At 42.2% G+C, this 17,835-nt stretch overlaps 1 protein-coding gene across 2 annotated transcripts in view; it reads right to left on the bottom strand.

Moving 5' to 3' along the window:
• Positions 1 to 225: 225 nt before the first annotated feature.
• TEX9 (testis expressed 9) overlaps positions 226 to 17,835 on the bottom strand; it is an 81,977-nt gene continuing 64,367 nt past the window's right edge. For both annotated transcript variants that reach the window (XM_089667968.1, XM_089667975.1), the window contains 2 exons: positions 14,990 to 15,124; positions 226 to 602 (listed from right to left, as the gene is read on the bottom strand). In XM_089667968.1, coding sequence (XP_089524094.1) covers positions 525 to 602; positions 14,990 to 15,124 — 213 coding nt within the window. In that variant the 3' untranslated portion in view covers positions 226 to 524. The remainder of the gene's footprint in view (positions 603 to 14,989; positions 15,125 to 17,835) is intronic.

The following is a 17,835-nucleotide window of genomic DNA, read 5'->3' as shown; positions in this document are numbered from 1 at the left end:
GAGGGGTCTGCTGAGTTAGTTGCTATCAATTTCCACTGATCCCTCCCCTGGCAGTGTGACTGCTTTGTGTCCGCTCTAGGAGACGGGTACTGCTTGGTACAAACTGAGGATTTTGAGTAGAGGAAGGGGGGGTTACCTTGGGCTGGCCTACAGGTTTTTTATTTGTGTCCAATCCTCCCAACAGCATATGTCTTCCTTGTCCCTCAATAGACTCCAAGAAAAGGATTTTATGGGGAGTACAATATTTTTATTTTAGCATACAATTCTACGGCTGCATGTTTAAAAAAGCAGTAATAGAATACAATTACTATGTTAAAACTGACATACAGTTTAACATATGAGATAAGGCAAGAATAAACACAAAACTTAGGTGAGACACCATAATATACTTCTTTACAATAATAGATAAAAGCATATTTATTTGCAGATAAATTAAAACTTTGCATCTTTGTCTGAGAAAGGCACATACTACAACAAAACAACATGCATAAAGCCTTCAACCTCATTGCAAATAATGACAGTCACTAAGAAACTCCCCAGTCCAAGGCTTTCATGAACTCCTCTTCTGTGAATGAAAGCATCTTTGCTGCTTCTATGTGCATCTAGAAATGGTTGGGGGGAAAAAAATAACGGATTAGCTTCACAATAAGTGTACACTGAAAATATTATACTAATAGCAAACAGATTCTTTCTTGTTCTTGTCCAACTTCAGTAAATTCTACTGGTTGCTCAGGGTAACTTCACTTCTGCCATCATTTACTGAATAAATCATCTACTACTTAACTTGGCACAAAATTGTTGTATGAATCGTGTGAGAGACCAGCGGCACCACAAGAAAAATTGGTAACTACCACTACAGCAAGGACCTTCTCTAGTGACCAGTCCTCATTTTGACAGGTATTCAATCAAGTCTGGACCTCATATATATGTTTGCTCCAACTGCTACTTCATAACCACAGACCGAGGGCATGAAATGTAAAGATAGGTAGCTGGTAGGTTAATTGGCTAATGTATAAATTGGCCCTAGTCTGTGTATGAATGTGAGCTAGAGACCTTAGATTGTACGCCCCTTGAGGGTTAGGGACTGATGTGAATGTACAATATATGTATTTAAAGCGCTGCGTAAACTGATGGTGCTACATAAGTACCTGAAATAAATAATAAATAAAGATAAGAGTCTTCCTGTAGGTTATTGATTATATTTCACTTGTACCTGAAGGCGCTGACTGCCTTCCCTCCTATAGAAAATAGTTTTAGTATAATATTACTTTTTGTGTAAGAGGAGTTAGGCCCCTTTCACACGCGGTGGACTCCGTTTTGATCAGCTGGGGATCGGTCTGCTGAGCAGAGCAGGCACATGACAGGTCTGTGTCCGCTCAGTTTATGCAGAGCGGACATGTATAGAGACTGCTCTGCTGTATGGGTGGACAGGTGTAAACAAACTCTGCTGTCCGTTTACACCAGACTGCCCTTTGATTATTATTATGCAAGATTTATATTGCGGCAACAGTTTGCGCAGTGCTTTACAAAATGAAGGTAGACATTACAGTTACAATACAATTTGGTACAAGAGGAACAGAGGGCCCAGCTCATTAGAGCTTACAATCTAGGAGGAAGGGTTGAGGGATACAAAAGGTAATAGTTGTGGGGGATGAGCTGAAATAAATGGAGGAAATAAATGGCAGTTTACGAAGTAGAAGCAGGATAGGCTTCTTTAAAGAGAAAGGTTTTCAGGGATCGTCTAAAGGTTGATAGATTAGGAGATAGCCGGACAGATTGGGGTAGGGAGTTCCAAAGGATGGGAGAAACTAGGGAGAAGTCCTGGAGGTAAGCATGGGAGGAGGTGACACGGGGACTAGAGAGCAGAAGGTCTTGGGAGGATTGAAGAGAGCAGTTTGGTTGAATTTTCAGTCCAGGTTGGTGATGTAGCTGGGGGCAGAGTTGTGGAGGGAAACAGATCCCCTTCCATTTTTTTTTTTGTTGACCGGATCAGATTAGGAGGTAAGTGGGTGTAAATGGACTTGTGTTCATAGTTGTGAATGGACCGTGCAATCAGATCCACCTGAAAAACTGATTGGACCTTTCGTATGAAAGGGGCCTAAGAGTCTAAATGAAGGGGTGTCTAAACAGAATCCTACCGACAACATTTATATACTGTGGTTTACCATTTGCAGAGCCTTCAGTGCTCAGAGAACTGCAATCTTTGTACAATAAACTTTAGATTTACCAAAACTGTATTTTGAGGACCTATCCAATCACTTACAGTTTTGGTTTTACATACTTTTTAAAGAGGTAGTAAACAATGAACAAAAAAAAAAAAAAAAAAAAAAAAAAAACCTTCCTGCAAGGCAAAGGCAGGATATGCCAGTATGCATCGCATAATAGCACATTATGAAAGACTTCTCTAGAAACAAAGCCCTCCAGTGACATGCTGACACTGCTGCAGAGGCTTCCATCTTCACCTGGTCTTCTTTCTAGGTTTGTGGGCTGCAGCCATTTGAATGGCTAAGCTGCAATAATGTCACTCCCGTGCTCTAGTGGACAGGACTCTGAAGGAACAGCATACCCCTGGCCATTCCTTCAGAGCTCATTCATTTAACCTACTGTAAGCTTTATTAAGGTTAAAATACAAATTGAGAGTTTACTACCACTTTAACCCTTTTGCCACCAGATTCATACGATGTATGGACCTGACAGCAGGGGGTTTTATGCAAATTTCAGTGGCTGCAGCCCGATTGTTGTGTGCCACGGATTGCTTCCACAGTGCCCTGGTATCGGTGCCCCCTATGTGCGCACTCCCGACATGTATCTGGACCCTGCTTGCCCATCTGTGGGCCCTGGGGGCACCGTGGTGGGCGCTGAAGGGTGGAGGCGAGAGAAGAGAGCATCTGCTCTCCTCTCCTTCTTTCTGTGACCCGGAAGGCAATGTGTACGACATCACGTCTGGGTCACGGCTGTCACTTTCCCTGGCTATAATAGCTGGGGAGAGATGTATTGCAATGTGATATGCATTACAATACATCCAGTGGAGCCCAGATGAGACATGCAGGGTCTTTTAGACCTTGCATGTCTCAATAAAGAGAACCTGTCACCTACAAATCATCACATATGGTACTTTGTGTCCCCTATGTGATGAAAAAAAAAAAGTTACTTTTTCTTTTATTTCAAAAAAATAAAGTTACGCCCAAGCATATAATATCCCCCTGCAGAAAAAATTTTTGAGCCCCACATATATGCACGTACGAACGTAAACATTGGGGTGCCTACAAGTGAAAACGTCAATTGTGATACACGTTACATATCGCCGCGCACGTTGGATTGAGAGCAATAATTCTAGCATAAGACCTGTAGGGGTTTTTGAAGCGTCACCTATAGAAAATATAGGGTACTGAAATTTGTCCCCATTTCATTGGCGCACACAAATTTAAGGTTTGGCATGTTGGGTATCTATTTACTGTGCGCAACCTCATCTTTTATATTTTACCAAAAAGGTGGGTAATTTATTGCGTTTCTTTGACCTAAAATTCACTTTAGTGTGTTTTTTACAAAAAGTTTGTGTTTCCTAGACCTTTGCGGTAATATCATGTGACAAAAAAAAATTTGGAACTACCACCATTTTATTCTCTAGTGTGTCTGCTTTCAGAACATATATCATGTTTGGGGGTTTTGTATGATCTTCAGGCCCAAAGTAATTTTTTTTTTAAATGTGTGCAAAAACGGCTCTGGCAGCGAAAGGGCTAAAGACCGTTTTGACAAAAATCACACTGAGAAAGTCTCTGCATGTACAATGCTCATCCATCACTCAAATGCTTTTTGTGTTGATATCACATCAGACAGCCATCCTTTCACGCTTAGTTCTGCCTATTCAAAACAAGTAAAAGCCACAGAGTTTTTCAAAGGTCGAAGTGTAAAAAGTTCTTTACAGCTCAGTTATTCCTGCCAGTGGTGTAGCAGAGACGAAAGTTATTTTAGATTTCAGAGACCTATGGGAATTTCATGTGAAAAATGCCCCTTGGACTAACTTGTACATAAAATATATTTTTAGAGCAAAGACAACAGCAAACACAGAAAACACCTGAAATGTTACAGAATTTTGTACTCTCACACTCCTTTATGCTGACAGGTGTTACTTGTACTTAGAGCTCCCCAGGGGAACATCAAAATGGCTGCCACGTAAAAACCCAGCCAATAACTAAACCGCGCAGCAACTCACATAGTAGGCCATTCTAAAAGTAATACTGGAGTAAGCAAATACAAAGTTATTTGGTTTGGGGCTAAAACAACAAATGCATCTCCTACATATAAAAACATGTTAAAAAGTAAGTACACTCCATGGAAAATGTTGACTTTTTCAACTTATTGGAACAGGCAAACATTATATCCTGATTCAGATCATGCCTACAGATTGGCATGTTCTGAATCACAAAGTGGAGTCATTTTTATGCACTAAATGAACGAAAATGCAAATTTGTTACATGGTATAGAATACCCCTACATTTTACCACCACTTAAAATCCATGAAATTAGAATCCCGTATTCCAGATTGGAAGGTAATTAGGGCATAAGCAGGTGGAACACAGCTTATATAAACCTCAGACATGTAGCTTACAGTGTTCTCTTTGCTACTGACACGTATGATTTATCATGCCAAGATCAACAGAGCTTTTTAAGGCCCTCAGAGAGAAAGTTGTAGTAACCTATAAGTCTGGCAAGGGATTTAACCTTTTTGCAACCACTGACATAAGCCTTATACTACAGATGTCGGTGTCAGCTTTCAGATAGAAGTGGCCTAGTGCTTGTACAGCTGCCCGATCACTTCCACGGACCATCGGAAGTGGCGCAACTCCCCCCTTCCTCTGGCCAGTATGCTGGGGTCTAGTAAACCCACCCGTGGATCCGAAACCTGCATGGCAAGTGTCCCCAGGTATAGGGGAGGGAGATCACTGAACGTCCATCTTTAGAGACCATGGATCGTATTATTACAGTGTGCTATCACATTATTATTATTAAATAATAATTATAAAAATATAATTAAATAATAATAATAATCACATAGGGGGCTATTGGTCCCTATGCAATAACAAAGTTTAGAGGAAAAAAATGTGCAAAAAATTTAAGTTACACCTAAGCACTTAAAGTGGTAGTAAACTGCAAAAAATGAAACTAAAAAATATTCTCCTGCAAGTTAAGAGCATATTGTGCCAGTATGCATCACATCCTAGCACATTATGAAAGACTTACCTGAAAACGAAGCCCTCCAGCGGAGCACTGTCGTGCTCCCCCAGGGGTTCCATTTTCCCCCCGGTCTTCCTTCCAGGTTCGCGGGCTGTGCCTGTTTGACTGGCCAAGCCACACGGGAGTCTCAGCCACGGCACGGCTCTCTCAATTGATGGCACGCTGTCCATTGAGAGTGCAGTACACATGCCGGTGACATCAGTGGCTCTGCTAAAGTAAGTATCTCCTAAATGGTGCACGGTTAGAGATATTTACAGTACCTACAAGTAAGCCTTATTAAAGGATTACTTGCAGGTAAAACATATAAAATAGACTTTACTATCACTTTAAACTTGAGGGATTTGGAAACAGGCATGTTAAAAAAACCCCACAAACATCTTGCAAGTGAAGGAATTTTGCGTGAAAAAGTGGGCAAAAATTTTACTGAGATGCTGTCAGCCTAGTGGACTGTTATACAATTTACACACAAGAATTCATTTCTGCCAAAGATTTACTGTGTAAACGTCAAACTGAATGGACCAAAATACAAATCCTCTGGCAAATAAAACCGCTCTCATAAATGTATTACATGTGTGTATTTAGCGGTCTGCCTGGAGGTCAGCTTTATGGGTTATAGAACAATGTTCAACTGAAAAAGAGCCCTGATTTCGTTTGTTAATCCTAATTCTTGAATTTGATCTGGAGTCCTAATTAAAGCACTCCAGTAAAAACTGAAAATGAAAGCCTAACTTATTATTTTTTGGTGTGATACCTATTTTCCACCTGTAGACAAACAACAAAAGTACCTCTCTAATGTTCCTTTCACTGATATCAGTCAACCTGACATGTAATGAAGTGTGCAGATCGTACAACACAGCTTGTCAGACTACAATATGGAAAAAATGGCAACCAATTACAGGACGCCGACTCACTGTGACCAAAACTAAACCAGGTAATATGAGAGGGTTTCAGCTCTGCTCTCTCCGCAGGGCAGGTCCCTCAGATGTGTTTTACCTCCTAGTGGTCTTGCTGAGACCTCAATGATAAATCTCACCTTGGGGAGGGCAAAACACATCTGAGAGACCTCTGCTGCGGGTGGAGAGCAGAGCTGAAACCATCCTGTATTACCGGTCTTAGTTTTGGTCACAATGAGTCAGTATGCGATGTGTGATTGGTTGCCCTTTTTCTGTAGTCTGAGAAGCTGTTTTGTACGATCTGCTCCAGTTCATTACATGTCATGTTGACTGATATCAGTACTGTTTTTGTTTGACAACAGGTAGAAAATAGGTGTCACACCATTACAAAAAAAAAGTCACCAAAATGTAAGCTATTTTCCACCATTATCACCCTCACCCTTTCTGCCACTAGATGTCCTTGGTCTGATGAAGGATATTCTGCACGTGTAGGTTGTAACCATGGCCCCTGCACTCACATTGTAAAGAAGCAGAGAGTGCTGCGGACATCCTTAGTTAGGAAGTAGAAAAATGTCCAGTATCATCTAGCCGTTTTCTCCCCAGTCTGACTGTCCCTGGCTTCTCCTTTCATACACAGAATTTAAATGATAGAGTTTCAGCATCACATGTGGGTATTGCCTAGAGAGGTCTGCTGTTTTCAGGAAGCTATGTACAGCCTTTCCCGCTAGCCATGATCTGCCAGCACAGAGAAGCACAGAGACCCAGTGCTGACAATGCTTGGAATAAATAAAAGGTAAAAAGGAAAATGTTATCAAAAATGTAACTAGCATGTTGACAAAGAGGTGAGGAATTAGGGAACGTGCTTTTCTGGTTTCCCTATGATCAGTTTAGAGCCAAACAATTACCTTTCTTGTCCCCAATGAGCAAAGGAGTTTTGTAGACATCAGCAATCACTGGGAAATAAGAACCATTTCGGTCCTCTATCTGACAGTTTAGGGGGCAAATGGTGAATGGAGCTCGAGGGAACAAAAGTAATGCAAGTGCCAGTAAAAATTAAACCAAACCCTGATTTATGAGAGCAATCTCTATTATTGAATAGTTTAGAGGTTATTGTGGATTAACTATCAAGCTGGAATAAGTCAGTCATAATTCCCACTGATTATACAATATTTGGCTCTGAGTCACAGTGTGTTCTTACAGCTGACATGTATTTTCCCAGGGCTGAGAATTAAAATGGCATTAAATAATAAGGAGTGTTAATCTGAACTGGAAGCCTGTTTTAGTAACTATGTAGTACATGGAAAAAGCAAGATTTGTCAGCAGATGACAGATTAAATGTAGAAAAAACACTTTTACTGCAGTTTCATCTTTAGTGTTAAATATATATATATAGTTCTATAAGATCCTATAGTTTTAATAGCAAAGGCATTGCTTGAACATACAATTTTTATAGAAAACTATCAAACGTCGTAGCAGCATTCATGTGGTGTTTAGGGAGCAGGACTGTGTCCTCCAGGAGGTGGCATTAAGATGCACATGGAACTGTGATCCATGCCTGAATTCACAAGAAATGGTACAATTCACTTCATATACCCAACATTCCTTTGTACTTTGTTAGGAGGGTATTGTAGCACAACATTGATTCTTTTAGCTGGTATCTGGTAAACTTTGATGAATGCTTGACAAACCCTTGCCAACCAATTAACCAATGCCTATTAAGAGAATGTTGAATTTTGAATTGATGTTAAAATTCATTCCAGGTATCTACAGTGAAGGAAATAAGTATTTGATCCCCTGCTGATTTTGAATGTTTACCCACTCACAAAGAAATGATCAGTCTAAAAATCGAATGGTAGGTGTATTGTAACACTGAGACACAGACACAGAATAGCAACAAAAAATTCAAAAGAAATGCATGTCTAACAAATGATGCACTGATTTGCATGTTCATGAGGGAAATAAGTATTTGATCCCCTATCATTCAGCAGGATTTCTGGCTACCAGGTGTCTTTCATACAGTTAACAAGCTGAGATTAAAAACAGTCTCTTAAAGGGAGTGCTGATAATCTCATTTTGTTACTTGTATAAGACACCTATCCACAGGAGCAATCAAACAATCAGATTCCAAACTCTCCACCATGGCAAAGACCAAAGAGCTGTCCAAGGATGTCAGGGACAAGGCTGGACTGGGCTACCAAACTATCGCCAAGCAGCTTGGTGAGAAGGTGACAACAGTTGGTGCAATCATTCGCAAATGGAAGAAACACAAAACAACTGTCAGTCGCCCTAGGTCTGGTGCACCATGCAAGATCTCACCTTGTGGAGTGTCAATGATCATGAGAACAGTGAGGAATCATCCCAGAAAACACGTGAGGATCTTGTCAATGATCTCCAGGCAGCTGGGACCACAGTCACCAAGGAAACAATTGGTAACACACTACCCTGACAAGGATTGAAATCCTGCAGTGCCCGCAAGGTCCCTCTGCTCAAGAAAGCACATGTCCAGGCCCGTCTGAAGTTTGCCTCTGAACATCTGAATGATGCAGAGGAGGACTGGTTGAAAGTGTTGTGGTCAGATGAGACCAAAATCGAGCTCTTTGGCATCAACTCAACTCGCTGTTTGGAGGAGGAAGAATGCTGCCTATGACACCCATGGGGGTGTTTTTCTGCTAAGGGGACAGGACAACTGCACCACATCAAAGGGACGATGGACAGGGCAATGTACTGTCAAATCTTGGGTGAGAACTTTCTTCCCTCAGCCAGGGCATTGAAAATGGGTCATGGATGGGTGTTCCAGCATGACAATGACCCAAAACACACGGCCAAGGCAACAAAGAAGTGGCTCAAGAAGAAACACATTAAGGTCCTGGAGTGGCCTGCCAGTCTCCAGACCTCAATCCGATTGAAAATCTGTGGAGGGAGCTGAAAGTTCGAGTTGCCAAATGTCAGCCACCAAACCTTAATGACTTGGAGAGGATCTGCCAAGAGGAGTGAGCCAAAATCCCTCCTGAGATGTGTGCAAACCTGTTGGCCAACTACAGGAAATGTCTGACCTCTGTGATTGCCAACAAGAGATTTGCCACCAAGTACTAAGTCATGTTTTGTGAAGGGGATCAAATACTTATTTCCTTCATGAACCTGCAAATCAGTGCATCATTTGTTAGACATGCATTTCTTTTGAATTTTTTGTTGCTATTCTGTCTCTCAGTGTTACAATACACCTACCATTCGATTTTTAAACTGATCATTTCTTTGTGAGTGGGCAAACATTCAAAATCAGCAGGGGGTCAAATACTTATTTCCTCCACTGTATGTCTATCCACAGTGATCCCCCTGGAGGAAAGTCTGGTCCCTGAAGGCCCTGGGGGGGGGGATGCCTCTCATGATGTGTGAAGACTGGGCTAGCTGGCTCTGCAGGTTGGACTGCTGAGTGTCTCTGGGATACGTAAAGCAGGTAGCAGCATTCTCCTACAGTGGCCCCTTTTGCTTTGGGCTACTAAGCTGTTGTCTCTTGGGCGGGTTGCTTTATTGCAGTACCAGTGTTCAAAAGGGTTGCATCAACATTGCGAGTATCTTCACATGCACAGGAACCATTTTGCTGGTTCCCTGCTTACAACAATGTGTTTCCAGGCTCCTGCAACTCAGCATGTCCAGCTGTTCAGCTACACTCACCACACGGTGTACCAAATTTCAGCAGAGGGTGCAGCAAGTATCAGGGACACTTTTTCACAAGGGTTGATTGCCACTTTGGTGTTGCGACTTGTGCCTACACCCCTCTCAGCTAGGTGGGTGCTCCCCTTGGGGTATAACAGACCTACAGGTATTCAACAAGCCATGAGTTGGACTCCAAAATCCCTCAATCAGGTAGGGAGGACCCCCTGTACAATTCATCCTGCAGTAGCTTTCTGAAGGTTTAGATTAGTTCTGAATCTGAACACCTGGGACACCAGAGTGGGTGCTCCTCTCAGGAGAAATCTTTAGATCCAGGACTGTCTCAGACATGAAAGACCGCTGTGGGCTTGGTGGATGTGCTGCCCACTAACCTGAAGTTACCACTTCCGGAATCCTCTTCCCCTAAAGTCACTGGTATTGGGCCCTGGCAGCTGCCAAAACATCCCAAAGTCCTTTGCAGTGCACCATCACTTGCAGCAAGTGATGCAAGCGAATTGGGCTCAGCTGGAGAAGTAATTTTTAACTCTGAAGTGTTTTGCTTAACCTGACCTCATAGAGGAAGAATTCTGCAAAAAAAAAAATGGTGTTCTTTGGCTGTTGAACAGGCTATTTCCTACCAAATAAGATACCTTGTCTTTAAACAATCCACAGACAAAGAGGTTAGAGGCCCTCTTTAGAGCCTCCTCCTCTCAGGCAGGAGCATCTCTGCAGCCTGCGATGGGACTTTGCCAGTCCATTAACATGTGGGCGAAGCTTATGTTCCGTTCCAGAGAATCGGACTGGGGATCCTGCCATCTGACAGTCCTTAGCATATTTTCCAAGAGCATTCCAAGAAATCGGAGGTTCTTGAAAAATGCCTAGGAGGATTCTAAATGGCACCTTTCACAGGTGGACACCATGTCTGTCCACATTTGAAAGGGTCCTATGGTTGAAATGTTGATCATTGTAAAAAAGCAAATTGAGACACTGCCCTTTGAGGGCAAACACTTGTTTGGACCATCCTTAGGCGCAACCTGCATGGGTGGGTGGGGGGTGGGGCGTCTATCAGCCTTCACAGTCATCTGGGCTCAAGAAGTCACAGGTGACTTGGTCTACAGCGTGATGACCAGAGGCTGCAAGCTGGAGTTTCACTGCTTTCCCCCTCCACACTTTATGCTCTCAAGGGTTTCTTCAGAGCTACAAAAAAAAGAGCAGTTTTCATTGCAACTATGGAAAGGTTGCTATTCCCAGGGGGTCATCACACCTGTACCAAAGGGGAAAAGGTCTCAAGGCTTCTATTCCATCCTGCTTACAGTTCCCAAACCTAACAGAGAAGTCCAGCCTATTCTGTACCTCAAAGCCTTAACAAGTTCCTTAAAGTACTGAAATTGAGGATGAAAACCACCCAATCGGTGATTACTTTGCTTCATCACAGGGAAGTCCTAGCGTTAATGGAGATTAAGGATTCATATCTACATATCCCAGTTCTCCGACCTCACCAACAGTTTCTGCAATTCACAGTGGAGTATCATCACTATCATTTTGTCGCTTCGCCTTTCGATCTGTCCACTGCCCCTACAGTGTTTACCAAGGTTTTGGCTCTGGTTTTAGGGCTGTTGAGGACCTGGGGTATTCTACCTGGAGGACCCTCTTCTTAGGGAGAAATCAGCGCAGAAGCTGATGGCCCATGTCCAGCAGACAGTACAGGTCTTGGAAAGGTTTGGTTGGTGCTGAACCTTCAGAAGTCAATCTTGGTTCCAACACACCTGAAGCAGTAGAGTCCCTGAAGTCACTGTAAAGTCTTATGATTCAGGCTTGAATAGGTGGGGTGCTAGGGAAGATGGTAGCCAACTTAGATGTAGTATATATGACCAGTTTCACTCCAGAGCTCTTCAGGTCAATATGATGTTGGCTTGGGGCAAATATCATTAGGTGTCCCTGGACCTGCTGATGTATGTCACCACCAAGATCCAGTAAGCTCTGGAATGGTGGATACCCTATTAGATGCTGCAATAGCCTTTCTTTCGATGAATTGGAAGGTCTTGACAACGGATGCCAGCCTGTCAGACTTGGGAGGTGTTCTAGTTGACTTCTAGGTTCAAGGAACCCAGTCCTCAGAGGAGTGCAAGTTGGTGATAAACATACTGGAACTTTAGGCAATTCTGCTGGCTCCCCCACTCTGGTGTGTCAACCTTTGAAGTCCCTCATCAGAGTACAGTGGGAAAATGAAAATGCCATCGCTGTGGCATACACCAACATACATGAAAGGACATGACATTAAGCTGCTCAGGAAGATCCAGACCTGATCTTATCTTGGGCAGAACTTTATGTTCCGGCTCTCTCTACTGTGCAAAGTCACAGCATATAAAATTGGCAGGTGGACTTTCTCAGCCATCAACAGCTGAATCTGGGAGACTAGACCCTTTACCTAGTAGCTGTTTCAGAGATTGGTCTGTGGTGGAGGACACGGATGTGGATCTCTTGGTGTCTGGATTCAACAACAAACTAGACAGATTTGTGTACCAAACCAGGAATCCCTCAAGCATTTGCAGTAGATGATTAAATGACTTCTTGGGATCAGTTCTTTCTTATCCATGCCTTTCCTTCACTGCATCTTTTGCCTGGCCTGATGTGTAGGATAAATGTAGAGGGCATTCTGGTGATTCTGATTGCACTTGCTTGGCCAAGAAGAATGTGGTATACAGATATATTAAATCTTGGAAAATGATCTGTGAGCTCTTCCAGATCAAACACATTTGCTGTTGTAGGGTGTGATCTTCCATCCTGCTTTATAATTGCTGACTTTGACGGCATGGCTGTTGAAGACTAAGTACTGAGGGATATGAGTATTTCTGACTCTGGAACCCCCTCCTCCTTAAGGCAAGATAGTTGACCTCAAGGAAGGTGTACCGCCATAATTGGAAAGCTTTTTTGCCTGGTGTTAGGCTCATACCTTTCATCACTGACTGTATGCTGTGGGGTGCATTTGGGGATTTTCTCCAGTTTGGTGTGGATATGATTCTGGCTTTAAGCTCCATCAAGCAACAGATCTTGGCCTTGGCTATTCTGTTTCAGAGACTTATCCCTTTGTAGAAAACTGTGCAGGGTGTCACACGAATTGTTCCTCTGTGTGCGCCCTGCTACCCACCCACCTTGTCACCATGGGACTTTAATTTGGTATTGTGTGTTTTACAGACTTTTCATTTTGCACCTTTTTGAGAGATTCCCTTGTTGCTCCTTACATAATACAAACCTAACCATTCTCTTCATTCCTCCAGCTCTCTAGTTCCTTTCTCACCTCCTCCCACTCTCGCATCCAGGACTTTTCCTGAGCCTCTCCCATCCCAAGAAATTCCTTATCCAATCTGTCCAACTATCTCCTACTCTGTCCACTTTTAGGCATTCCCTGAAAATCTCTCTCTTCAGAGAATCCTATTCTGCCTCCACCTAACTGTACTTTTATTTTCTTCATCAGCTCAACCCCCACAGTTATTACCTTTTGTATCACTTGACCCTCCCTTTTAGATTCTAAGCTCCAACAAGCAAGGCCCTCTCATTCCTCCTGTATTGAATTGCATTGTAACTGAACTGTCTGCTCTCAAGTTGTAAATCGCTGCGTAAACTGTTGGCACTATAAAAATCCTGTATAATTATAATAATACATGTAAGAACGTCATGTTCCAATTACTTCAGCCAGCAGGGTCTCAGAATTGGCTGTGATTTTCTGCAAAGAACATTTCCTAATTCTTCACAAGCATAAGGTGGTGTTGAGGCCTTGGTCCTCTTTCTTTCTTGAGGTGGTTTCTTCATTCCACAGGACACTGTTTCGCCATCTTTTTTGCTTAATCCTAGGAATTCTAAGGAGAAGAAGCGTCACTCCTTGGATGTTGTTCGCGCTGTTTAAGTTTATCTTAAGTCTGCAGCTTTGTTTCGAAAGTCTAATTCCTTCTTTCCCTGTCATGGCCCAGTATACCAGGAGTATCAGTACCTTCTGGGCGATTCAGTATTAAGCTTCTGTTGTTTGTTTTTATGGCTAATACATAGTCATCTCTTCACACGTTTACTAGGTTCTGCCAGTTTTTGGCAAGGTCTTACAGGCGGCTTTGTAGAAGGGTCCCTGTTGTTTTAAGCTTTTGGGCATGTTTGGCCTTCTTGCTGTGTTGCCCATTGCTCGTGTTCAGTGCTTTGGAACATTCCAGGTAGTCATGAACATGAAATCCTCTGTGTTCTGTTATGTACGATTAAGAAATTAGGATTTTTGGTTTACCTGAAAAATCTATTTAGAAGTAACAGAGGACACAGAGATCCCTCCCCTTATGTCCGTTACTTGCTACAAAAAATTAAGATTAGCTGAGCTGGAAGAAGCTATGCTTAGATGGAGACTTCTGCCTTCTTTTTGCCAGTTCCAAGAAAATAATGTACCAGGTAAACCAAAAATCCTAATTTTACAGCGAAAGAGCAGTCTCTATTGGAGTACAGTATCTGCATTTTCTACTACTACATATTGGTAACCTTCCCCTAACTTCCAGTATGGAAACTAGAACAAGAAGTTAAAAAAAAGTTTGCAAAAAGGGAACAAAGAGAGCAATATAAACCTTGCAGAAGTTCTAACTCTTCCATATTATTTCCTAATATATAAACAAACCAGAATACACAGAGAGGAAAACCATTCCTCGCTCCTTCATTCTGTAACCTCTGGCTGGGAAGTGAGGAGGAGACAAGCCAGAGATGCATGGACAGTTGACTGTAATGCCATGCTAAGCTTCCTACCTAATAAAAGATGTTCAAACATTTCCTCCTCATAAAGGGTAAGTATTTTCTCTGTGATTATACTGGAATTATGTTATACGTGTAGTTTAGATGCAAACAGCACGAAGTGTTAACACCCCAGACACATCAAGGCGACTTTGAAATTGTGCAACTTACAGTGAAGTTGCACGATTTCAAAGTCGGGTGGCTAGCAGATTTCAGGTGTGATTTGCAAGACATCTGACACAGATGTCTATGCAAATCACACCAAAAGTAGTGCATGTACTACTTTTGAAATCGGTGCAGCTCTGTCCAACTCAGAACCGCACTGATATGACAGCTCCAATTGCGGACAATAGGGTGCGACTTTGCATGCAATTTGCAAGTCGCAGGGCATGCAAACTGCATGCCAAGTCGCTCCAGGGGGTTCAAAACAGAAAAAAGATAAATAACATGCTCACCTTTTGTCTTTTTAAAATGTCAATAAGTTTGAGTTGTTTCTTAAATCCAGCCATCAAGTCTGCTTTTTGTTTTTCCAGCTTCTTGTTTTCCAATTTAAGTTCATCAATCTTTCTGCGTTCTTGATAAGCGGTGTCCTAGGAGAAACAAGCAGCGCTGCATTAGTGGAATCCCATTTTATACCAGTCTGCCACCTTAAAATGCTGCAAACAGTATGCAAACTGAAAGCATAATGTAGGTTACTCCTATGGTTCAAGTAGTAGAAAATAAAATAAATACTATAATATTGTATTATAAACTATTACATGTTGGTGGTTTATTCAGGTTAAAAATACAAACAGCATCCTTTTTAGAGAAACAAATGTGAAAAGAACCTGTTTCGGTAAAGTTTATTAAACATCCACAATATATGAGAGGAAAGCTGTCATTAAAAAAACATGGAGGTGCCATTTCCAAGCTCTCTATTCAGGTTGCATATTCTACTATATCTGTATCATTATTCATAGTGAGTGCAAAAGAACAAGGTCTCGTGAACATTGGGTGTTTAGCCCCGATGCATGGGCCTTTGGCATTTAGCTGTGGACAAAGATGCTCTGTCCAGCCCCGCTGCTGGCAGCCTGTCAAAGAGGCTGACAGCTGCTGTGACTGTGCGCCTAGCAGTATGAAGGTTTAGGGCAGTATGTGCCCAGAGATGAATGTCCAGGATGCAGACTTCTTGCATACAGCCATTCATATCTATGAGTGGTTGTATGCAGCACCGCAGGCAATTGATACATGAGGCCTCTTTTTTGTTCAATTGTCAAGTGTGTGGATGTGGAAATCCTCCGGCTGAGCTATTGTATTTTGAGACTTTCCCGTCATGGAAAAACACTTATAGGCGCAGCCAGCTATAGCCTGCAGCGCTGACTGAGCAATGAAGAACCCAACAGGGTGATTGAACAGAAGTTGATTGGTGGATCCTGATGAATTTTGATTCATGCATGGCTGGCTTAACATTTCCGGCCATGGAAAAAAAGACAACATTTGAAAAGAGAAGTATGGGTTAAGAAAAAAAAAATAATTATACTCTACTAGGTAGATGCAGCATTGCTTCAATGCTGTATTTGTCCCCTGCCGCCTCTAAGCCAAGAACTGAGTGATCATAGACTGCTGATCGCTCAGTTCTTGGTCTTTACCGAACACAGAGGTGACTGTCAGTGCTCGCTGGAATGCCAGGTTGTGCAGGGGGTGCTGGGAGACTAAGCCAACTGCTGGTCAGGCATCTGGGTGGATCTTGACATTAAAGTCGGGATCCCTAGAGAGTCTGAACTGGCTGAGTGATGTCAGCCGACAAGGGACTTTAACCCAGTGTTGGCTGAATCTGGGTCACAGGAGTGCAGAACTAAGTGCACTCATGTGACCCACAGGAGAAGTACAGCCAAAAGAGCTTTGGCTCCTGACTAAACTTGCCCTGGGATTTGTGTGAAATGTGAGTTAGAGAACTTAGACTGTAAGCTCCTTGACTGATGTAAATGTACAATATATATGTAAAGCGCTGTACAAATTGTCGGCGCTATACAACTAACTGTAATTAATGATACATAAATAAATAAAAGCTGATCATTGTATGCACCCTTGTTAGTGTTAAATGGCTTGTATCAATGCTGTAAGCTGCCATTCACATCTGTGCATTGTTGCTTGAAGCTCCAAAATACTCAAGAAGCCAAATGGCATGCTTTTAAATTGTTCCTGTTCACATTTCAGTGTTCAGGCACCTGTAGCTTAATGCCTGAAGCTCCAAAAGGTACATTAGCTACTTTTGAAGCAGAATGGGGCATTTTTTGCCCCATTGACGTCAATGGAGCTAGTGAAAAAACACATTAGAATTGCATGTCAACTGCTAAGTTATGCTAACCTGTATGGGGATATATCTAATGACCAATCAGCAATAAGCGTTCATCAAATCAGTGCAGTCAGACTAGTAATAAGTCAACTATAACTGGATGTTACACTATACCCATTATTGCCCTTTGAATCCTTATTAAATAAAATCCTAAACGTTTCTATGATGTTATTCTATCATATCTATCGTAATCCTTTTTTTTTCTTTGAACCAATTTAGAAGCCTCAGACTCTACTGTATGCTACACTGACAAATTAGACAAAGGCAGCTAAGAGAAAATGCAATCTGTGCACAGATTAAAGCCAGGCATCTGCTTTATTGCTGTATCAGCTGGATATCTTTTGTCTTATTTGTAGACGTCATAAACAAAATACACATCTGGAGCAATTGTGAAAAAAACATTTTCATACCTCAGCTAATATACAGCAGGGTCTCAAGTCAAGGATAAGAACTAGAAACAATGTTCTCAAGAAAAAAAAAAAAAAGCACCTAGTAAAGGAAACTGACCTGATATATTGGTGACATTTTATAGCTACACCAATGTACATTTCTACTCAAAAGGTGACTGGGCTGTATGCAGCAATTTAAAACCCCAAGTAAAAATGCTTCTTGCTAGTTACTGTCCAGGGGATGGGAGAAGCATTTTTACTTACCTGACCCCCTGTTTCCCCAGCAGACGGTGCTCCTCTATGCTCTGACAATGACTGTTCCTCAGCATCCTCATGTCCAATGCAGGTCTATGGGCACTGCAGGGGTCATGATGACATCAAAGGACTTTAGAATGCCAGACTGCAGGGAAGAAGTAGACTAGCAGTATAGAGGAGCCAGTGGGAGAAGAGAATGGGGTAATGAAAAATGGTTTTCTGAGTACCAAGAATTCAACATTTGAACTGTGCAAGGGACCATTTTTGCTTTTCCAGGAGTTCAGCTTTAAGAAGTCAATCCACTCAAAAGTGGTATTTTACA

This window comes from Staurois parvus, unplaced genomic scaffold (assembly GCF_062004578.1).
Source record: "Staurois parvus isolate SC_StPar_1 unplaced genomic scaffold, SC_StPar_1.0 ptg000054l, whole genome shotgun sequence".
Taxonomy (NCBI): Eukaryota; Metazoa; Chordata; class Amphibia; order Anura; family Ranidae; genus Staurois; species Staurois parvus.
Note: the sequence above shows the minus strand (reverse complement) of the source record. Positions and strands in the feature narration are given on the sequence as shown.